The sequence below is a fragment of the Rhinolophus sinicus genome, linkage group LG06 (assembly GCF_036562045.2).
Source record: "Rhinolophus sinicus isolate RSC01 linkage group LG06, ASM3656204v1, whole genome shotgun sequence".
In the NCBI taxonomy this organism is placed as follows: domain Eukaryota; kingdom Metazoa; phylum Chordata; class Mammalia; order Chiroptera; family Rhinolophidae; genus Rhinolophus; species Rhinolophus sinicus.
The window spans coordinates 106504096-106528601 of NC_133756.1; the positions used below are offsets into that span (position 1 = coordinate 106504096).

A 24506-nucleotide genomic window follows, 5' to 3' on the forward strand; every position below is an offset into this window, starting at 1 on the left:
ACAAAAATGTCATGTGTCAGGTTCAAAAGGAAGTATGCAAATTGTGCTTACTTCAGATTTGTTCCAATACAGAAAGTATTTCTGTACTAAGTATTCTGTAAAATATTTCTTATGAAATAGTTTAGCCAAATTCTTTTAATATCTACACAGGAAGAATGTGGTTAATACTAGAGTTTTAAAGAGTAATTCAAAATAAGCCAATGGTAAATATACTAATGAAATTAGGATCAATAACTTAGTTATGAATCATAATGATTTTCTCTGTGGTAAGATGGAAAACGAAACTTTTGAGGTATCTCATAGGAAAAGAGTAATCTTAGGTAGTTTACAAGTTGGAATTTACAGATTTAAAAGATGGTACTGTTTCATATCAATCTAAAATAAAATTTACCTTCTATCGATGAATCTGAGTTGATGTAAGCAATGCTTCTCTCCTGAAGTGTTTTTGCATTCTCCTATAGTTGAAGCAAAATTGTGACTTAATTAACAGTATTTACAATTGTGGGACTGTAAATAAAATAAGCAAATTAATTTAGCATAAAAGTGGTCCACAAATACCTTTATAAATCAAATACCTGTCTTTGACAATAATTTCTGAGAAAATGCTGATAACTGGTTGGTTGACAACAACTTTAATGCAATTAAAACAAGAAAAATCTTATGATCCTGTAGCTACTGTTGATAGCAATAGCAGGGAGCCCCAGAGAAAGAGTATTTTCAAAGTGTGGTTCCTTGAATTCCTCACCCAGAATGTGGAGGAGCAGGGCTCCCAGATCCTGGGCCCCACCCCAGATCTACTGAATAAGAATTGCTGAAAGTAAGGCCTGGAAATCTGTATCCCCAGCAAAAGATGTCCCTGGCAATCTTTGCATACAGTGAAGTTTGAATTTATTTGGTACATGCCCAAATAAATGTACCCTTTTAAAAGTGAAAAAATATAAAATTTCCATTTATCTATTTTTTCTTTAAAGAGAAGATATGATGAAGAAAAAGAACAAAACAAAAGGACAGAAAAAAATAAAGCTAAAGAGGGAAGGACATTAAGACAAACACTAGACTGACTTTGACTCTCTCTCTTTGTCTCTCTCTCTCTCTCTCTCTCTCTCTCACACACACACACACACACACACACACAAGTAGGGAAAGACTAATGCCACACAAAAGTGGGAATGTGCTGAGCGCTCGTTACTTCTCTTTCTAGCTTGCTATCTTGTAAGAACATGTTATAATTTACAAACAAACAAACAAAAACACTTAACGCTATGAGAGGCTGTGGCACAAATGAGGACTGCTGTTTCTCTGCACTTGCCCACACAGGCCTCTGCTACAGATAAACATACAATCAGAGTTTCCATGATAACAGATATAATTAGAAATAAGGACCAGTCCTTAACTATATTTAAAGCAAGTATTCTATTGAATATGATGAAGAATCTGGTAGAAAATTAGAAACAGTGTTGAAATTATCTTTTAATCCACATGTATTTAAATTAATGCAAAGCATATTATTTTATCTTAGATTTCTTTTATCTTTAAACTGCTAGTAACATTTAAAAAAAAAACCCAGAGATATGTATTTACATGTGCATCTATTCACAAGAAAATCATATATTTCTAAAAGTAAATGACCTTAATGAATGAAATTTGATTCATCTAAATAGTCTACTTCCAAAATGCACATTCATAATTTTAATGTAATAAAGATTTGCAATGTAAATGAAATTAAAGGATAAGTGATAGACAAGTAACTGTGTGTATGATTTTCACCCCCATTTGATTTGATTCATATTATTTTAAAGTAAGAGCAAATGAGTCAGGAGGAAAGTATTTTAAGAGCTAGAGACAATGTCAAGAAATGCATGGCAGTAACCACAAGATGACCACGGGGTTTTGAAAATTAATTTGGGGAACGTACAGAGGGATAGTGGATGGGGGGAGGGGGGTTCACACAGTGTGAGGGATATAAATGATAAACGTCTAAGTTTTTCGTGAACCTGAAACTAATAAAAAAGAAAAAAAAGAGAAAAAGAAAAATGGAAAAAAATAATTAAATTAAATTAAATTAAATAAAAGAAAAAGAAATGCATGGCATGCTTTGAAACACCTTTATAAAATCTGGACTTATAAAAGATCAGTGGAGGATGGTGGAGGAAGAATAGGTGGTTTTGACAGTGCACCTGCCTTTATAACAATATATGAGCTTACCTTGTACATTTAAGAACTTAGAGTTATTCGACAGAGAAGCTAATGGAAAAAGATGAAAACAAGTGGCCTAGGAGAGACACTTAAGGATAAAGCATTAAGAGACAATCACAAATGAAAATCAATCATATCTGAATAAAAAATAAATCTTTGAAATTGTAAAGTAAGGCAATTTATCGAAGTAATTCTATTTACAAAAAATTATCATCATACTCAACAATCAGGCACTTTTGTGAATGGTAAAATATACCTATGTTTACAGTTTTATATGGAATCTGTAAACATGAAATTATAATCAGTCAAGTCATCTTAATAGAAAATCTTTTGCTTTCTTAGAAGAATTCCAAGGAAACTTCAAAAACTTGAAAATTAACTCCAGGGATCTCTATGCGTTTTTAGCTAAGTCAATTCACTTGTCAGAAACAGCTTGCTACTTTTGACTATTTTCTGCACTTACAGATTTTACTTACTTTTCACAAAACAAATACAAATAGAAACTAAAATATTTTGACAAGAATAAATTTGTTTGTAGCCCAGTAAGTAAGAGGTTATTCTGTTTTGCCAAACTGATGTGAAAGTAAAAACAAACTAATTCTTAAATTCTTGAGTTTCCAAATTAAAACCATATTAGGTAGTAGAATCTATTTGTGATCATTCTGAGATACATATATGTGTTCCTTGTTATCCAAGAAAATAAGAGCTTTCTTTGTTATTTACCTCAGCCCATTCTGTGGAACCCAGAAGTCCAAATTCTTCTGCATCCCAGCTGGCAAAAATGATAGTTCTTCTAGGTCTCCAGCCTGTAATTATTGTTAACATAAATAGTTAGGTATACCTGCCTAAATATAAACGAAAATTGAGTGAGTCACTTTTTGTCAGCACTTACCAAAGAAACATTATTTACCTCTACTCATCAGTTTTCCAAAACTCTGAACAATTTCTTGTAAAACAGCAGCCCCAGTGGTTGGGTCAATACCGCCAAACACCCAGGAATCCCGATGACCTCCCAGAATAACATACCTGTCTGGAAAAGAATGTGTTCAACAGAGCTACAACTTTGAATGCATTATAAATAGTTGCAATTTATGGGTTTTTTTTAATGAAACTTCCTCTTCCTTAGTTTCCTCTATAGGGAAAAAACAAATCAACGTTATAAGAAAGGCTCTTCTTTTAGAGTGGTACCATTTTTTTCTTTTTTCAAATTTAGTTGTTTCATGTAAGCCAGAAAAAGAATCAATTGTTGACTAAAATTTATCTTCTCTTATTCTTTTAATCTTTGTAAAAACAAAGTGTTTTTACAAATTCTCTGACTCACCAGGTTCCACAGATCCTCTGATAGTTCCAATTACATTGTAAATCCTTGTAATTTTGTTGGTGTTATGAACATGCATTTTAACCTTCCTAGAATTCAAAGGGAATGAGTTACTTCACCTAGAGCATTATGTCTAATAGCATTCTTCCAACTTTTAATTATGAAAAAAACTCAAAAGTATAGAAAACTCTAATAATTCAATGAATTCCCATATATCCACCATCTAAATTCAATAATTGTCAGTATTGTTCAGCCATTTGCAAGTGAGTTGCAGATATCATGACATTTTACTCCTAGTATTAAGCACGTACCTTAAAGTAAAATTTTAAAAGCTAAATGTCAATATTTTATATTACTCCTTCCTTACAGCTATATTGTTGATATTTAAAATTCAAAGTATCCTATTATTTAATATGTCTTGCATAGTGATTCTAAAATTTTAAATATACTCTACTTAATTACAATAATAAGGAAGACAACCCTTTATATGTGTATTTAAGGACAAATAAGCCTATTGTTTAATGTGTCTTTGTGTTTGCTAATTTCTGCTATTCAGTGACTTCAAGATTATTGTAGTGTTATCAGTTAAAGGGTTGGCTGACTGCTGCCTGTAAGAAGCATGATTAAACTCTACTATTAAATGGGAATTTGGGAAGCGCCTGCTAAGATGTACAAGACAACCGCATAATGAAAGTCCCAGGCCATCACTATTGATTCTGATTTGGGCCGGCCTTTTAAATATTCATTAATGAATTGTAATCCACCAAATTATAATTCAAGGGAAAATACAATCAATCTCAGACAGAAAAGAAAAATGCCATTCACATTACATGAATCCAAAATGACATGGGAAAATGTTGAGCTTCTTTTTCACAAGGGAACAAAATAAGTCATTATCTATTGGCAGGAACTGAGAGTCAGTGGGGGTGGGGGTGGTGGGAGTTGGGGTCATCCCAGCAATTTCTAATCTATGGCTTGTTTTTTAGTGGAAGAACTAACAATCTGTCAAAATCTGTGTATTGTTAAGTGTAGATTCTGTTTTTTCCCTCCAAAAGTATATTGTGCTTCTGAACGCATATTTAATTCACGTGCAATATTCAACTAAAAGTGCCTTTGGGAAAAAAGATAATCAATGGGTTTTTTTTTGTTTTTGTTTTTGTTTTTTTTTTTCATTTTAAGACATTAAGTAAAGGATTTACTTTTGTTGCTGATAAAAATAGCAAAAAAAGTAGAAACATCATATAGCATATTTTCTAAAAATATGAGACTAAGATATACTGGTAAGAAACCCAAATTCATTGATATTATGTCATCAAATGAAGAAAATTAAAGAATGTAACAATGAGGAATGAGAAGAAATATATTAATCTTTAACTTTTTAATTAAAAAATTATTTTAATGAAAATCATTGTAGGTGATCTGCTCAGATTCTCCAAGAAGCTCATCCACATCTTTCTTGAATCCATATATCTTTCTAGTTTTTATCATTGACTCCAGAAATGCCTAAATATCTGCTTGTCTGTCCTATTATGACTTCAAACTCATCATGTTCCAAATAAATGGAACTCTAGTATGTAGGCTCCATAAGGCAGGGATTTTTGCTTGTTTTGTTCACTGCTGAATCCTCAGGACCCAGAATATTGCCTGGAATATAGTAGATGCTCAGTAAATATTTGTGAAATGAATGAATATACTCCTGTAAGGAAAAACTGAGAAAGACCCTAGCTCATCCATCAGAGTTCTTTCTTTCTACTTTCCTTCCTGCCTGCCTGTCACACTGTCTTTAACTAAACGATTTTACAACTCGGTGGAGACAAGTTAACTTGTAGAAACATGACAGTAATGCAAATAATTCATGTCCACTAAAATGAACAATCTATCTAGTGAATGTTTACATTGACTTCCCTCCCGCAATGTAGAAGAAATCAGTTTTTCTGCTATAAGTATACTCATTTCACCATTCCTAATGAGCTGATTTTTTGTATCAACTTTGAATTCTCCTTTGGTCCAGTTTTAACTCCTTTCAGGTTCCCTTATTAATTAATTAAATGCAATTTTGGACACATGTTCATTTTATATTTCTATGAGAATTATATCACTTGGGGAATCCCACTGAGACGTACAATGGTTTCACCTCGCAGACGAGGTATGGGCTACTTAAACCCAGCTATGTCTTCTTTAGTCGCTCAGAGGTAAAATCCCAAGTAGCAATACAATTTTAACTTCGCTGACTCTCTGTTTCCCTAACTTCATTTTTTGCTACTGATTTTGAGTTTTGTTTGTTTCTAGTTTGCTCATGGAAGATAAGTTATTCCCCATTGATGGCAGCAATGGTTAGGAATTTGATTTCATGTTTTGTCACTTGGTAATCTCTGTAAATGGATTAATAGATTATCAAGATCTTTTTTGGGGTGAGACATGACAGAAAATGTGGGGCTTTTTTGTTTTCTGGGTTTTTGTTTTTTTAGCAATTTTTCTTGATTTGTGTATTTGTCCATTTTGAGCTCAACTCAATTAATAGTTTTGTGTCCATGGTGAAGGAGAATAATAACTTTTTGGTATCTTGATGTGAGAATTTTTATGTTTTTAATTTTTCTCTTGAACTGTGACTGAATTTGTAAAACTAAGCAATATGTTTTCTGTTTTCTCTGCGTCTGTCTGTTTCTGTTTGCAAATCCTAAAGGCCCTTGTCTTTCATTGTGTATGTTTTTCTGGAGGGTATTAATAAGTTAGATAATAAAATCTCTAATGTTAAAGGAACTCTGTTCTGATTGAGTTATAGAGATAAATAAGCACTTATATAAAAAAAATTATAAAATTCCTATAAAATAAGAAAACTGAACTTATACTTTAAAAGTTCTGAAATTTAAAAAAAAATAAAGAAACTGAAAAACAATTTAAGAATGCAAGTTCACATTGTTAAGGTAAGTTGTCAGTAAACAAAACTGATACAATAATTTTGGTCTAATAAAAACAGCTCTATCTTCTCTGATTTATCAGTGTTACTTCCCTTTCTCTCTATATTTCAGACAAATGAAACTACTCGAAGTACTGATCATGCCAGGCTCTTTCACAACTCTGTTCAAGCTGATGTCTCTACTTGGCACTTCTGGCCTGCACTGATCCAGTGGAAAACTTAAGTTTTCTTGTAAAATTAAGATCAATGAACATGTACTCTGTTCACTCCTCCTCTACAACAGTACTATCATGTGTTACTAACAGTTAAAATGATAAGTGTATTGAGCCCTACAATAGTTATGCACTTGACCATTTTAACTTACTTGATTCACCCACACAGTAAGTGATCAATCAATACTGCCTCCTTTCTCTCATCTCCTTTCCTTTAAGTTAGCCTAGTGTTTCACATGTGTAACATTTTGAAAGTTATATGAATACTGTTTTGAAACTTTAAGTGCAAAGGGAAGTTAAAAGTTAAACCTATAACTCAAGTGCAGTAATTTTTGAGACTTTACAAATGTGATATCACTATTGGGAGAAATTTGATACATCATTCTTTAAGTATTTCTTAAGTGACATAAAATGATCAATTATTGGGAGGGGCTCTAGAAGAGGGTAAACGCGTGATGGAAATTAATATATGGTGATGGAAAGAGAACTGACTCTGAGTGGTGAACACACAATGTGATATATAGATGATGTATTACAGAATTGTATACCTGAAATCTATGTAACTTTACTAACAATTGTCACCCCAATAAACGTTAATTTAAAAAAAAAGATCAATTATTCACTATGAAAAATGAGAAAACGAAGATAAGCAAAATATACCTGGCAGAACAGTTATCTTGACATTGTTTCCACTAAACATATAAAACTTTTCCAGGCTATTAAAGTAATGTAAAATTACCTGAAAGAATCATGCCCTGTGAAGCCAGGCCCAATATTGTAATCCACATTAAGATCTCCCTTCCAGCTGTCATCTGGTGGAGCAGTTCCTCCCATATGGCTGTCAAGAGAAAATGAAAATGACATGAAAAGCCTGAGCATAATTTCCCAGAAAAAATCATGAATTATGACAATGAGATATTTCACTCATACATTTAACAAATATTTACTGAGCATTTACTAAGTGCCAGGTACTGTCAAAACTCCCTTCACTCATGGAGCCTACATTCTAGTGATAGAACCATACTGAAATGCATAAGCAAAATATTTCATGTGTTATGGTAGTAATAAGAGCAGGAGAAGAAAACAAAACAGTGAGAGGAAAAGGGAAATTTCAGACTCCTTACTCTTGAATTTAATTATTTATGTAGGGATGCATTAGGTACAAGAAATCCTGAAAATGTGAAATACATGACTATGTTCAGAAGAAATAATTTTCTAGAGAAGCTGCTCATAACATAGTATGCACTTAAAGCAATTATTAAATTGTATTCATACAGACATTTAAAAAAAATACTAGTTAGGAGATTTGAAAAAGGAACATCAGTTACAGAATACATACAATAATAGCAAACATTGATTGTTTACCATTTTCTAGATGCTTTACATGCATGATGTGATATATTTTTTATAATAACCCTATCAGGGAGAAACTTTCTGTCCTCATTTTAAAGATAAGGAAACTGAATCAGATAAAGATTGAGTAACTAGTTCAAGTTCACACATGTAGTAAGTGATGGGCATTATCACATTTTAAAAATGCAGGTCAAGTGAACCAAATGAACATCTAAGAAAATCCAGCTACTTGAAAAAAATCTCCAATCAGTATTTTTATCTTTGGACATAGTTTCACTTTTCAGACTTTCATTTGTAGCAAAGAGAGTAATGTTTTCTTAGTAAACCGACTGCTCTTACAGAAAAAAGAGGAGGTGTGTTCTGTTATTCCTACTTCAGGAATACAAGCTATTCTTGTAATCTAATTTTTAGCAAAATTAGATTACATTGGTTTGAGAAGAGAAAATGGACACATTAGTGCAAAATATCTTAATTTCATATCTAGAAAGAAAACTATACCGTAATAATATTTCTGCATCATTATATCCAATGGGATGTACAGGGATTTTGGGCATTCCCACTCCTTCTTCAACATTAAGTCTAAAGGTGTACTCTGCAAAAATCAATTGCATAAAATGAAAACAACTGAAGAATCTGAGCAAGGGGTACAAAGAAATTTCTTTTATTACTCTTTCAGATTTGCTATATGTTTAACATTATATCAAACTATAAAGTTCCCCAAAAGTTGTTTCTTTTACCTATATGGTCTATTTAATTCAAAAGTAAGAAGTTAAACCATTTACATTTTAATTTAAAATCAATTATAGGTATTATAGATTCCCAAACTTGTTCTGACATTTCACATAATTCTTTTTTTATTATCATAAAAGGATCGTTCTGCTAAGAGAAGATGAACTTTAAAATTGAGTTAAAAACACTGAGTGAATAGAAGACTTGGTTTTTTCCATGACAGAATGGAATTTATGCTTTTGCTTTTTCAGAAACATGTCTGAACTCAGCTTTGAGCTATCTAAGTGTCTAAGAACCCTGTGTCTGCATTTTTCTATAATTAGTTTCTCAGTCAGCTGAGAGTATATTCTTCTCATCTGTCTTCTTACGAAGACTTTGTACTGTGCCATCTTAACCAGAACTCCACATAATTCTGTGAAATTTTACAAGATTATTTTATTTCCTCAAAGATATCTTGAATCCTTAGAGAAGCTTTAGTTAACCTGATTTCTGGAAAATGTGTCCCATAATCTAAAACTAAAAATAACTAAAAAAATTAAAGGGAATTTATGAGCTCTTGGGATTAAGAGAGAAAGATCTTATTCAAACAATATTCTTTTTAAAGAAAGATTGAAAAATATTGTCAGGCTTAAAAACCTCATAAGAACTTTGGCTTTCAGCCAAAATAGAACTGGCTAGCAATAAAACATCTATCTTAGAAAAAAGGAAGGTTTCAAACACATTATATATCAGATTCCACCTTAAGAAACTAGAAAATGAAAACAAGTGAGGAAAAATAAACAAGAAAAAGGACATAACAAAGCTTGGAGCTGACTGACATCTAAAAATAGGAAACAGAAACATGATAGATTATCAATGAAATCCAAAGGTGTTCCTTCGAGAAGATCAATAAAACTGATAAATCTTTGGCAAAACAGATCAGAAAAAAAAAGACAAATTGCTAATATCAGGAATAAAGAAGAAAATATCACTCTAGTACCTGCAAACAACAAAAATAAGAGAATACTATGAACGACTCTATGCCCATAAGTTCAATAACTTAGATGAAATGAACAAAATCCTTGAAAGACACAAACTACCAGAGCTCACTCAATAATAAATATATAACCCAAACAGCCATACATCTGTGAAAGAAATTGAATTTGTAGTTAAAAGCATTCTTACAAACAAAACTTCGGGCTTGGATGGATTTTCTGGGGAATTTTACCAAGCATATTTAGACAAACTCAAACTCATTCTTATAAACTCGTACATAAAAAAAATGAAGGAGATAGTCCCCAACTCATTCCAGGAGGCCAGCATTACCCTGATACCAAAATGAGACAGATATTACAAGAAAATAAATCTCTAGGCCAATATCCCTTATGACTAAAGACAGAGATACTGTAATAAAAATGTTAGCATAAATCCAACAATAATCCAACAATACATAAAAGGATAATGCATTGTAACCAAGTAGAGTTTCTCCCAGGATCGAAAGTTTGGTTTAACATTCAAAAATCAATCAGTATAACTTAATAAATAATAATAATTTTTGATCATTTCAATAGATGCAGTAAAAGCATTTGACAAAACCCAATATGTATTCCTACTAGATGCATGTGCTAAGATGAAAACTCCTTTCACATTAATATAGAAGTGAGCTTCCTCAATTTGACAAAAATAATCTATAAAAAACATACAGATAACATCACATTAAACCGAGAAAGACTTCTCCTCGGGGCAGGAACAAGGCAAGGATATCTGCTCTAATAACTTTTTTCAACAATGTACTAGAAATTCCTGAATTCCTAACAATGGTAATGGTCATCCAAAATATTATATTGCACACAGTTTTAATGCTAGTCTGTAGGTGCTTCCTTTCATGCCTTCTATAAGGGCAAGTGATATTTTTGCAGAAATGGGTGGACAGGCTCATCCACTACCTTTGGCTGGATAGCCTGGAGTCAGCGGGTCACCAGCACCATTCAAATTTAACACATTCCCTCTCTGGGCTGCAGTTCCAGGAAGGTTCCATCCTTTAGGATATGGCTGTACCTCAGGGGCAGAGTAGTCAGCTGGATCTGAGAACAAGATGATTCCTATGGCTCCTGCTGACATGGCATTTTTAACCTGCAGAGGCAAGATGCAATCCATGTTGTAGAAATGGAAAGTGACTGACATTCACCTAAGCGAAAATAAATTTATAATGTAAGGAAATTTAGACACTGCTTTCTATCATGCTGTAACTCATTTAGTTCTCTTTGCCTTGAAATCAGTTTCTCTCTTGGTAGACCTAACAACACTCATTTATTCTACACAACTCCAAACAAGTTATTGCCTCTTCTGGGAAACATTCCTACTGTCCCTAAAACTACAAAATTAATGTCTCCCTTTTTTGTAATTCTATATTGTATATATTTCTATTTTAGGATAGGTCAAAGTATTTTAAAATAGTTTTTATATAGCTTTCTCCCCTATTAGACTGTTGTGAACTGGGACCATATCTTAATCACTCTTAAATATCTACCCTCCAAAATCTGGTATATCATAGAGTAAGCACTCTACAATATTTGTGGAACTAAACTTAATTTAAAATTCTATGCATAATAGTCATAGCATGTGAAAAACTGCCCACAGTTCTTTTGTACACATTTTTGTAATAATGCAAACTGACCACAAATCAGAAAATCTACCCTATAAGATACTGAATTCTTCATTACAGAAGCAGCAAAAGATAAATAACCATCAGTCTTGATCCACTAAAACATATTCCAATATTCAGAAAGCACTCTCACATAAGATTAGCAAGAGTACAATCTGTCACAATGTTTTTGAAGGGTAATTTGATGATGCCTATCAAAATATACATTATGATTCAGCCGTTCAATTTCTGGGAATCTATACCATAAAAAATTTTCACAAATGTTCAAGTACATATTGACAAAGATGTTCACAATGGAATTATTTTAACAGTAACACATTGAAGACACACCAAACATCCGTCAACAGAGGAATGGTTAAATAAATTGCATACCAATTCTGTAAAATACTATGCAGCCATCTAAAATAATGAGGTATTTACTTAATAAAGTGACGGAAATTACTAAGTACCAGTCACTACCTGAAGTGCTTTCAAATATAGTCATTTAAAACTAAGGGATTCTAAGAGAGGATTCTAAGAGATTACTGTTATTAACATTTCTATTTTAGATGTGAGGAAACACTAGTTCAGAGAAGTTAAGCAACTTGCTCACAGTAAATGATCTAGAGGATAGGAAGCCCAGACTAGACTGGTACGAATCTATAGTCCTATAATTACCTAGTTACTGCTGAGTGAAAAAACCAGCTATACAATCTATAACGCCTGATGCCCTCTTTGTAAGATAATATTTATGTGAAATGAGTATAGAGACAGATACAGAATTAGGTCTGAAAAGAGCTGTTAAGCTTGATTATGTCTGGGTGATGAAGTTGGCTCATGCAGGAGAGCTTTGAATTTTTTAGTTTATATAAATTTCCTTCAATTAAATAAAAAAGAAAATATTTCCTTGGCAATGAAATTGTTAAAAATAATTTCCCTTTCTAGATATGTGAAGGAACATAAAAACAGGATTTTTCTGTGCAACCATGGAAATAGCATGATATAGGCATCGTGAAAGCAATTTTGGAAACTGTGATGCAAGCTGATCATTTCCATTTGCAGGATATATATGTATATCTTCTTCCTTCTAGAAAAACAAATAATACAATACTTTATTTCCTCTGAAGATTTTCCCATATCTTGCAATAACAATCTTTCCAGTACAGTTGATGCCCATTTCTCTTTCTAGTTTGAAAAAATCTTCAGTACGAGCATAGTTTACATATACAAGATCTCCCTGTAGGGGAACAAAAAAGAAAAACAACACATAATACTGCCATAATTAAAGAGAAAACCAAAGGATAAGTTTGCTCCACAACATGCATCATCAAAAGTTATCTTTCCTAGCTTGGGCTTAATAAATAGATCTAAGCTAATTTTGTAAAAGTAGTTAGAAAATATTTCAATGTGCTGAAAAGTTTTTAAAAATGACAACATGTAAAACATTTTAAACTGTGTGTTCTATTTTGAAGAAATTATCAGTGTATACTGTCACAGGAAATAGAATAAATAAAAGTCATTTTAAATCCCAACTATGTTTAATTTCCAACCATGATACTGATTTTAAAATTTCTGTGGTGTGATCTACAAATCTGTAACAAAGTCAGACTACGAACAAAGAAAATTTCTAAAAACATCTATTGCACTTACTGAATTAAAGACATATTCATCAGTTTATTTTTTTTAAAGAGTGGCATCTCCTTCATCAGCGTTTGAATTTTAAGTATTTATTTTCTTCTTTTCTCTGGTATGGTGCTCTTTTCTTTTCTTTTTAATTATTTTTAGGTAGAGTTTACATAGCACTGACACTCAAAAGTATGGATAAGGATGTCTGATCTTCCTAATCTCCTTGGTTTAGCTCTCTATATAGGTTTCATGTAACAAAGAAAGGTTCAAAGATTTGAATAAGAAAATGTCTTATTTTTACCTCTGGTGTGCCTTGGGCTGAGAAAGCGTTATATGGTGGTACAATATTTGTAACATTTTCATATCCATCTGGTAACAGCTCAAGGTTTGATGTTTTGAAAATCTAGCAAGCGTCAAAACACATGAAGTTAAAAATATTCTAGATTGTTATTAAAGAATAATGTATTTTGCCCCAAGTATCCCCTTAAGGTTAAGCATCCTGAAACTAGGTTCTACAATTTGATAAATTCCACTGGCAACAACGAGAGAGAGAGCTTTATCATTATTATTACTGTCTTCAAAATAGTAGAAAATTCCATAAATGCATGCATTCTCAGGTAACTAAAAGCTCCCATATGAAATACAAAACAGGGCTTCGAAGGTGACACTCTCATGATTCTCCTTCTCTTCCAACTATTCCTTTCAGCCTTCTTTGTGGGCCCCTTTTCTTTCAATTGTGTTTAAATAATGTTTCCCTGTGTTTAATCCCCAGTACACTGCTAGCCTCATTTTATACTTTCTCCCTGTGAGATTTCATTGACCCTTAAAATTTTATCCATATCTAATTTGCTTACGATGTTCAGCCTTCTAGACTTGTATATTTAAGGACCTGATGGACATTTTAGCTTGGATGTCCAAACTCAACAGGGCAAAACTGGAATTTATCTTCTCTCACCCCAGGTCTGCTTCGGGTTGTGCATTTCCTCCTGCTATTATCAGCATCACTAGCTAGCCACTCACACCAGATACCTAAAAATCAGACTGAACTCTGTCCTCACCTCCTTCCTCCAGTCAATCACTATTCAAGTCCTGCCAATACTGCTTCCTAACTATTTCTCAGATCTATCCCTCTTCTTCATTCCCGCTAACATCCTAATTCAGGGCTTTGTCATCTTTTACCTGGACTATTGTCTTAAGACTCCAACTTGAACGCCTTGCCTAGTCCAGGTCTAAATACAGACTCCCCAAACTACCTGAAATGCCTCTCTAGCCACATCCTTCCATTGTTTAGGACTTGTCAACGGTTTCCATTGACAGAAGTTGAATTCTAAGCTCTTTTGGACAGTGTATAAACCCTTCTATGACCTGTCCCCAAAACATATACAGTTAATCCTTGAACAACATGGGTCTGAACTGTACGGGTCCACTTATATGTGGATTTTTTTCAGTAAATATACAGTACTGTAAATACATTTTATCTTACGATTTTAAAGAACATTTTCTTTTCTCTAGCTTACTTTATTGTAAGAATACAGTATAAAATACAATATACGAAATATGTATTAATTGGCTGTTTATGTTATCAGTAAGGCTTCCAGTCAACAGTAGGCTATTAGCAGCAAAGTTTTGGGGAGTCAAAAGTCATACGTAGATTGCAGGACAGTGTCCCTAACCCCATGTTCAAGGGTCAACTGGTTTATCTCTTATCATGGCTCACTTTGTATTTTACACTCTTGAAATACAGAAAAACCTTTAAATTCCCCCAATAATACTAAATTAGTATTTGTCTCCAAGACTTTGCCAATATTTCTCTTCTGCCTAGAATTCTCTCATCTTGCTTTTCCATGTGATTAATTAACTTTAGACTTTTTCATGACTCATATCAACTCTTTCAAGAAGGCTTCTCTGATTCCCAGGCAGGTGTGGATGAAAAAAGGGATCCTATGGAAAGGAACCTCACAGGGTGATCTGATCATAAATTCCTAACTGGGCAGGTCACAGTGGGTAGCCACACTCTAGGCCTTTCACGTTTTAGTAAAAGGTTTATCTTTGTCTTAAGCAAGCCCTGTCTATTGTTTCACACACCTTTGTAATAAGCCCTAACCACCCTCAAGAAAGCACAGGTTAACTATCCTGTAATTCAATCCTGCCTTGTTTTCTCCCACCTCCATGTAATCTTCCTTATGTTTCCTCCTTAATTTCAAATGCATAAAGAGCTGCAACTCCAGCATATTTCATCAGTTTGGCTCAAATAAACTCTTATAAACTTTCTCTACAGCTTTGAATGTTCTTATTTCAATACTGGGCTAAGTGACCCTTTCCCTTGTAGATAAAGAACCCTGATCATACTCTTCATAGCACTTACCATATTGATGTGAAGTGATGTGTTCCAATGTCTGCCTCATCTTATTTAAGCAAAGGAATCATGTCCTAGTCTTCATTCTGGCTTCAGGCCCTAGCACTGTGCCTAACACATAGTAAACACTGAATAATTAGTTTGCAACTTGTTAACTTCTCTAGAAAACATGAGTTCCTTTGCACTACTGACAAATTTCTCTTTTTACTTAAGCTGAAATTCCAACTCATATGAAAAGGTGGAGTTGTAAAGTATGAGAAGTACCCACAATTCTACATCACCTCAATTCCATGTTCATCCATGACTGATATATAGTTGGCATTTGTCTCATTAGGGTAAGACAGGAGGACATCATAATGGACCAACTTGGCTGAATCCAGTCCAAATTTCTTCCACTGGGTTTGGATTTTCTTGGCAAGTAGTAAATTTTGTTCTGTTCCTGCCAGATGAGGGAGCTTTGTAAAAGAACTAAAATGAAAATAAAATACCAGTGGGAGTTAAAGACTACTATATTCAGATGATGTGCCTAAGAACTATTCTAGATTCATTACTCATACTTTAGACATTAGGTTGTCATTTCTATAGAAGAGATATAAAAACCACAGCTAGAGATATGAGTTTCTAGTCCTGCCAGTGAGGGGAAACAAAGTTTACTACCCCAAAATATGCCTTTTGGGATATTGATTATGTTAAGCTGTTTTTTGTGGGGGGTTTTTTTTTGAAGAAATTAAAAGCCTCAGATAAAAACTTTTGACCAGCTCCAGGAAGGGGGATACGTCATAGATAACTATAGTTTAATTTGAACTAATTGAGAGACCTAGCAAGGCCCATTTGATCAAAGTCCTCTCTGTGTCCCACTGTTAAAGATGGCCCAGCAAACATTTATTTACCAAACATCTGCTTTCCTACCTCCATGTGACTTGCCTTCCTTCCTTTGAAGTTCCAAACCACAAGCCCCCTTCTTTGTAGCACAAGACGATGAGTAAGCCTGAACTGCCCATCACCAGGCCCCAATATTCTTATGGAACCTCCATGTGTACATATGTATTACATTGGGTTATTTTTCTCCTGTAAACTTGTCTCATGTTAACTTGATTATTAGTCCAGTCAGAAGAACTGAGCAGGGTAGAAGGAAAATTTATTTTTCTGCCCCCCACCCCAGTTTTAAAATATTTTTGTGTAACTGCAGTTTCCACATTATGCTCCCTCAGCAAAGAACACATTCCACGGTAAACACATACCATCAGCAGGGGCTCAGGTATGAGAAAACACCCTGGGCAAACGTCACACCTCTAAACCAATGGTACACCTTCTTGCCGCTCATCAGTAAAGGAGGACATTTTGAAAAAAGATCATAATGTTTGCCAGAGACCAGTTGGGCAGTCTATTTAACATAATACATCTACTGTTGTTCTTATCACGTTGCATGCAATTGTTTATTTATCTCATTGAACTTAAGTCCATGCAATTTTATTTTTATATTCCCTAGTGCTTAGTTCCTGCTTGTTATCCAGGAATTATACAATACAGGTTTGTTGAATTGAATTTGAGCAATGTTTTCTTGGTTCTGGGTTCAAATGACTTGGACCATTTAAATGACCTCACAAACATCATTCTTAATGAGGTTCACTTTGCTTGAAGTAAATAATATTTTTAAATAGTTTCCCAAACCCTTTCCCCTTATCAGTAAAACAATAATAGTCTTGTAAATTGGAGTTTTAGTCAAACATAGAGCAACCAAAAAAAGACTGGAAGAAAATTAACATTTATTGAAAATTTACCACATGCCAGGAACCTGACCAGGTACTTTCACACGGGTTATCTTATTTAATCCTCACAACCCTTCTTCCATGTGTCCCTACTTTGAAAATAAGGAAACAGAGAATACTTAAATAACTTGTTCACAGTGTCATAACTATGAAATGCCAGAGCTAGAATCTAAGTCTCAGTTGTCTGACCTAGAGAAATACTGATATTTTTAAAACATTCATCTGAGCATATTTTGCAATTGCTTAACACCCTCCTCTAGCTCCATAAACCCTGCATTATCAAGTTCATACTCCAACATGGCATATGGGGCTCTTTTTCATCTGACCCACTCTTCCACGTTTCCAGCTTCATGACCCACCAGTCCTCTTATAAACTTCTCTGCTCTGTATCGTCTACTAGCATACTCATTTTTTTCTCCTGAAGTGGCCACCTTTCAGCCTCTGCCCAAGGTCTTCTCTGATACATAAATGTGCTATTTACCTGAACCTCTCTCTGTCACCACTTCTAGTTATTCACCTTTCCCACCTGCAAGCTATTAATTATCCATGAGGACTCCTCAAGCATCTTCTCTGAAGATTTCTCTTCTATAGCATTAAATCAAAACTGTAGGTTATAAGTATTTAATATTTTAACATATTTGTAAAAAAAATGCATTAAAGTTTTTATAGACAGAAGTTATTTTATATGCATAGAAACAACAATGAGGCTGGGCATATTGAATTTCTACTTTATACAATTTTTAATTGTTTTATTTCCCACAGTGAGTAGATAGTATCCTTCTAATTAGGAAAAAAAAAAAAAAAAAATATATATATATATATATATATATATATATATATATATATATATATATATATATATTTCCTTAAATTAAAATGGAAGATTAACCATGAACTTCTGTCTCCTATCTTTTAGAGAACTCACTGAAATGAAATACAGAAGTGCAAAGCAAGAGCAGCAGGGCATAACACCCTTTACTTTACATCTGAATTTCTCCTTATGGTCCCAAGATGTGCATTACAGCTCCAGTATTATATATGCACACTGTAATGTTTAGAACAAACATGTACAAACAAACAGCTATTTCCTCCTCTGTGTTTCTTTTAACAGATGAAAACTTTTTGCAGAAGATCTCAGCTGAATTTTCTTCCCATCTAATTAGGCATAATAGGGCCATATACCGGTTCTCAAACTAACCATTGCCAGAGGGAAGAGTTATAATGATTGGATTACGGACAAATCAAGAGATTCCTGGGCTGAAAGAAAGTAACCCTTGCTGAACATATGCCCTCCTGAAGGAGGAAAAGCAATAGTTAAGCGTCTACCAAGACAGTGGCTGGAGAAATATCATTGTTCCCTCTACATTAATTCCTTTAACACAATATTGTACCCTTCCTTTCCCTCCTAGACTCTTTTGTGGATCACAAATCCTCCAGATCTATGATCAACAATTCTCTATCCTCAGTCTATTCTCTGAATGTTTGCTTGACCTCCTCTCCTTAATAGGTTTCTTCAGAGGACCCTGTTCTCCTGCAGGCAAAAGATAACTCTCTTGAAGGTCATACCAAAAGTCATCACCTTCTCACATTCTAGATACTGTGAAAACTGAACATAACTCCTCTTCACTCAAGTCTTAGGCTCCTAATTTAATATATATCACTCTACCTTCATTCTTGTCATCTTGTTGCTGTGAAATTTATTTATTCAGTAGGATGTACAGGAAAGAAAAGCCAACTCCAAAAAGATAATCATCATGCAAACCATTCATATATAACTTACCACCTTATGCTATATTACACATTAAAACAAAGTAGTGCTATAAAAAACAGACATAAATTTTAATGTTTGGTCAAGAGCATCACCAAGTTTTGCTTCTAACACCTCGTGTAACTTTCTAGGTGATTTGTTTTGAACACCTCCTACTGATTCTTTAACTGTCTCTCCAAACAAGCCCCTCAAAACAAACATTTTTTTAAATTAGCTTCCTAATATTTGGGGTGCCCCAGTCATAAATCAGCTCAAATGTCATAAGAAGGGTACAGCTGTTTTCAGTCCTCATTACTATAGCTCACTCTAGTTCATCCATGAAAACTAAGATGGCATTTTCTGATCTCACAAAATCACAGAAGAGATAGGAAGAAAATATTACCATATTGTAGGCACTTCAACTTTGCATATTTGATTCTAGGGCTTAGATGAAGTCTCAGAAGGGGAGAAGAGAAAGAATGCTGCAGAGAATTGTTAAGAAATAATAAATAAAACCTTCCTAAATTAATGAAAGACAAAAATTTACAAAGTCAAGAAGCTCGGGGAACCATAAACAGAATTTGAAAACTACTATGCCTAGGCACGCTGAAAATTAAAGACAAAATGACATGTTATATAATTTAAATGACTATGGACTTATCAGATGTCAGCCAGAAGATACTGGAAAAAACGGGGTGGAGGGGGAGAAGGAGAAGTAGAAGGGGGCATAGGGTTTGGAAAGGGAGAAATAAAATTTTTCCTATTTAAGGATCGCATGATTGTCTAGAACACTCATAGATCTAACATGAGTTTAGACAGGCCACAGGACACAAGGACAACACACACAAAAAATCAACAGTATTTCTACATATTAATAATAAACATGTGGAAACTGAAATTAAAAACAAAGACTTACATTTGCTCCAAAAAAATTAAAAAAAACAAAAAACAACTTAGACATAAGTCTAACAATATATATACAGGATCTACATCCTGAAAATTACAAAATTTGATAAAAGAAATTAAAGAAGACCTAAGTAAATGGAGAGACTTACCACGTTTATGAATGGGAAGACTGGACAAAGATAAAATGTCAAGTATCCCAAATTGCTCTGTAAGATTAATGCAATTCCTCTCAAAATCCCAGCAAGGATTTTTCTAGGCATAAATATGTCTATTTTATAATTTATATAAAAAGGCAAAGGATATAGAACAGCTAAATAATTGTTTAAAAGAATAAAGTGGGAGGAATAATTCTATGCATTGTTAAGGCTTATGATATATGCAATTGATATGCATTGATATGCATTGATAAGCCTTATCAATATGCATTGATAAGGCTTATCAATATGCATTGATAAGCCTTATCAATAATAAAGAGAGTGTGCAGAGGGACATAAGCAGCATGGCGGCATGAGAAGACCTCCTGGTCTCTTCCCTTAAAGTTAAAATAAGTCAGACAACTATAATTAAACAAAATATTCCTTGCTCAACACACAAACACATCTGAGATATCTGTGCACTGAAACATCTGAAGGTGGGTGTATCTGAGTTGTAGGGGAGGGAGGACAGAGCAGCTACCATCACCAGGGGGAAAAACAAGCCACAGACACACCAACCTGCTTTCCCTCCTTCCTGCTTACCCCTGTCCCACCCATCTCTAGGAACCCAGCAGAGACAGCTGGGACACCTCAGATAGCACAGCTGGCAGCTTCGGGTTGCAGGAAAGCAGCGTGGGGAACTCACAGGCCCCGAACCCCATTGCCTACCACATCCCATTACAGGAGTGGTGGCCTGAGACAAAGTCTACCCAGTCACAAAGGGGATGCCCACCTCCATGGAATACAGGGCATTTTCAATGACTAGGCAACACTGCCCCACAGAGATTCAGGAAGTCTCAGTAGTACAGGTAAGAAAAACAAAACTTGCATTATATTATATCACCATCTACTGGAAAACAAAAGAAACCTCTAGTTATCAACCTGCTAAAATTGTTAAAAGCAAAATACAGTACTTAAACAAGATTTCAACCCCTAAAATGCCCAGGCAGAGAACTAATCCATCAAGTACTGTGAATAACCAAGGTAACGAGGTAGCTCCGATCGAAAATAAACTCAAAATCATGAAAAACTATGATTTAAATCATAGTCTTCAGGATTCAGGATTGCGGTTCTGAAAAAAACTCAAGGAGATACAAGAAAACTCAAAAAGGCAGTACAATGACCTCAGGAATGTAATCAACAAACCAAAAAAAGGAGTATTTTACTGAAGAGACTGAAACTGTATATATGTATATGTGTGTGTGTGTGTGTGTGTGTATATATATATATATATATATATATATATATATATATATATCAAATATAAACTGTATATATATATATATATATATATATATATATATATTAACCGAACAGTAATTCTGTCACTGAAGAACTCAATCAATGAGATGAAGGATGAATTAAGAGAGTTTAGGAAATGGAACAGACCAGGTAGAAGAAAAAATTAGTGATCTTGAAAAGAGAAATCTAGAAATGACTCAGGTGAAGAAAAAAGAGAAATGAAAGTTAATAAAAATATAAAAGAAGTCTATAAGAACAATCTGACTCCATTAGAATGAATAATGGTGTATGAGAAGGAGAAGGGACCAGAGAGCCTATTCAAACAAATAATCTATGAGAACTTCCCAAACCTATGTAAAGAGCTGAACACTTGAATCCAAGAAGCTAACAGAACACTTATTTATCTCAATGCAAAAAGACCTTCTTCAAAACACATTATATTAAAACTGTTACAAGTGAATGACAGGGCGGCTGGTTAGCTCAGTTGGTTAGAGCACAGTGCTCTTAACAACAAGGTTGCAGGTTTGATCCCCACATGGGCCACTGTGAGCTGTGCCGTCCACAACTAGATTGATATAACTACTTGTCTTTGGAGCTGATGGGTCCTGGAAAAACACACTTAAGTAAAAAGTTAAAAAAAAAAAAAGAAAAAAGAAAAAGCTAATAACAAAGAAAGAATTCCAAAGGCAGCCAGGGAAAAACAAGATTGTAACCTACAAAGGAAACCCTATTATATTACCATTGGATTTTTCAGCAGAAACCTTACAAGCTAGGAGAGAGTGGAATCAAATATTCCAAGTATTGAAAGAGAGAAATCACCAGCCAAGAATAATAAATCCAGCAAAGTTATCTTTTTAGATATGAAAGAGAAATAAAGAAATCACACAAATGTCCAACAGATATATGAAAAGATAGCTCAACTAGCTATAAGGGAAATGCAAATCAAAACCACAATAAGATACCACCTCACACCTGTTAGAATGGCTATTATCAACAAGACAAGTAATAACAAGTGTTGGAGAGATTGTGGAGAAAAAGGAACCCTTATACACTGCTGGTGGGAATGTAAATTGGTACAGCCACTATGGAAAACAGTATGGGGGTTCATCAAAAAATTAAGAATAGAGCTACCATATGACTCAGCAATCCCTCTTCTGGGTATCTACCCAAAAAAATTGAAAACATTTATTCATAAAGATATATGTACTCCTATAGTCATTGCAGCATTATTCATGGTGGCCAAGATATAGAAACAACTTAAGTGCCCTTCAATGGATGACTGGATAAAGATGTGATACATACTTTGTATATATAATGGAGTACTACTCAGCCATAAAAAATGATGAAATATTGCTATTTGTGACAACATGAATGGATCTTGAGAGTATTATGCTAAGTGAAATAAGTCAGAAAAGGACAATAACCATATGATTTTACTCATATGAGGGATATTAAACAGAAAGCAACAAACAAAACAAACAAACTCAAAGACAACAGTATGGTGGTTGCCAGAGGGGAAGGGAGACGGGGAAGGATGAAGAGGGTAAAGGGGTCAAATATATGGTGTTGAAAGCCTAGACTCTGGGTGGTGAGCATATAATACAATATACAGATGATGTATTATAGAATTATACACCTGAAACTTATGCAATGTTATTAACTAATGTTATCCCAACAAATTTAATTAAATAAATAAAAAAAGACAGTGTGGTAATGGAGAGAGTAGGTACATAGATCAATTGGCAAAAGAGAAACCCAGAAATAGACTCACACAAACATGTTTAACTGATTTTTGACAAAGGTACAAAAGTAATTAAATGGAAGAGAATAGCATTTCAACAAATGGTGCTAGAAACATTGGACATCCATAGGCAAAAGAATGAACCTAAATCAAACCTTATATCTTATGTAAAAATGAATCACAAACTTTAGTGTAAAATGTAAACTACAAAATTTGGGAAGGGGGGTAGAGGGGAAAGGGGACCTAGGGCTAGTCACAGAGTTCTTAGAATGACCCCAAAAGCATGATTCATAAAAGGAAAAACTGATAACTGGACCTCACTAAAATTAAAACTGTATGATCTGCAAATGACCTTGTTAAGACATAAAAGACAAATAACAGACTGGAAAAAATGTCTGTATGCCACAAAGCTGACGAAAAACTGGTATCTGAAAATTGTAAGAACTCCTAAAGCTCAAAAGGAAAAATATAACTATCTAAAGAAAAATAGGTGAAAAACACGAACAGACATTTCACTGAAGAGAGTATACAGATGGTGAATAAGCACCGGAAAAGATGTTCAATAGTATTAATTAGTCATTAGGGAAATACAATCCACACTGAGGTATCACTATGCACTTGTCAGAATGTGTAAAATTTAAAAGAGTGATAACACCAATGGAAAATATAAAATGATACAGCCATATTATAAAGTAGTTTGACAGATTCTTCTAAAATTAAAAATGTACAATCTAGCAATTCTCACTCTTGGGCCTTTGTCCCAGAGGAATGATCAAGTAAAACCTGTACAGAAATGTTAATAGCAGTTTTAATCATAATAGCCCAAAACTGGGGGGAAACGCCAATGTCCCTCATGAGTGAAAAGTTAAACTATAGTACATCCCTAAAATGAATGAATGAAGGGACTGAAAGATTCAGTATTTTAAAGATATTATTTCTCTTCCAAATTCATCTATAGATTTAATGCAACTTTAATCAAAATTTCAGCAGGCTTTTTTTTTTTTTTGTAGAAATTGAGAAGTTGATTCTAAAATTTATTTGGAAATACAAATGACTTAAAATAGTCAAAGCAATTTTTAAAAAGAAAAATTTGTAGGATTAACTCTACCTAATTATCAGACTTACTAAGAAACTACACTAAACAAGATAGGGTGGTATTGAGATATACAGATCAACAGATCAATAGAAGAAAACATAAAATCCACAAACAGGCCACACATTTTATGGTCAAGTGATTCCAGATAAAGATGTCAAGGCAATTCAAAGGGGAAAGAAAAGGTTTTTCTAAAAATGTGGGAATAAATGAATAATCGTGTTTAAAAAATCATCAACTCTTAGCTCATACATCCAAAAAAGTTAACTTGAAGTGAATCAGTGACCTAAATGTTTGCAAGCTAAAATTATAAAACTTCTGGGGATGGCCGGTTAGCTCAGTCGGTTAAAGTGCGGTGCTAATAACACCAAGGTTGCCGGTTCAATCCCTGCATGGGCCACTGTGAGCTGCGCCCGCCATAAAAAAAAAAAGAAAGAAAGAAAAAGAAGAAGAAGAAGAAGAAGAAGAAAAATAAAATAAAAAA

At 33.8% G+C, this 24506-nt stretch overlaps 1 protein-coding gene across 3 annotated transcripts in view; it reads right to left on the minus strand.

Moving 5' to 3' along the window:
• NAALAD2 (N-acetylated alpha-linked acidic dipeptidase 2) overlaps positions 1 to 24506 on the minus strand; it is a 49216-nt gene that overhangs the window by 21816 nt on the left and 2894 nt on the right. For 2 of the 3 annotated variants that reach the window (XM_074335619.1, XM_074335618.1), the window contains exons 3-12: positions 15612 to 15798; positions 13276 to 13377; positions 12460 to 12585; positions 10651 to 10837; positions 8495 to 8588; positions 7383 to 7481; positions 3518 to 3603; positions 3107 to 3226; positions 2920 to 3002; positions 392 to 455 (exon numbers count right to left, since the gene is read on the minus strand). In XM_074335619.1, the coding sequence (XP_074191720.1) occupies positions 392 to 455; positions 2920 to 3002; positions 3107 to 3226; positions 3518 to 3603; positions 7383 to 7481; positions 8495 to 8588; positions 10651 to 10837; positions 12460 to 12585; positions 13276 to 13377; positions 15612 to 15798 (1148 nt within the window). Of the gene's footprint in view, positions 1 to 391; positions 456 to 2919; positions 3003 to 3106; positions 3227 to 3517; positions 3604 to 7382; positions 7482 to 8494; positions 8589 to 10650; positions 10838 to 12459; positions 12586 to 13275; positions 13378 to 15611; positions 15799 to 20656; positions 20776 to 24506 lie in introns of those variants that run through there. The other variant, XM_074335617.1, reaches the window with a different exon arrangement.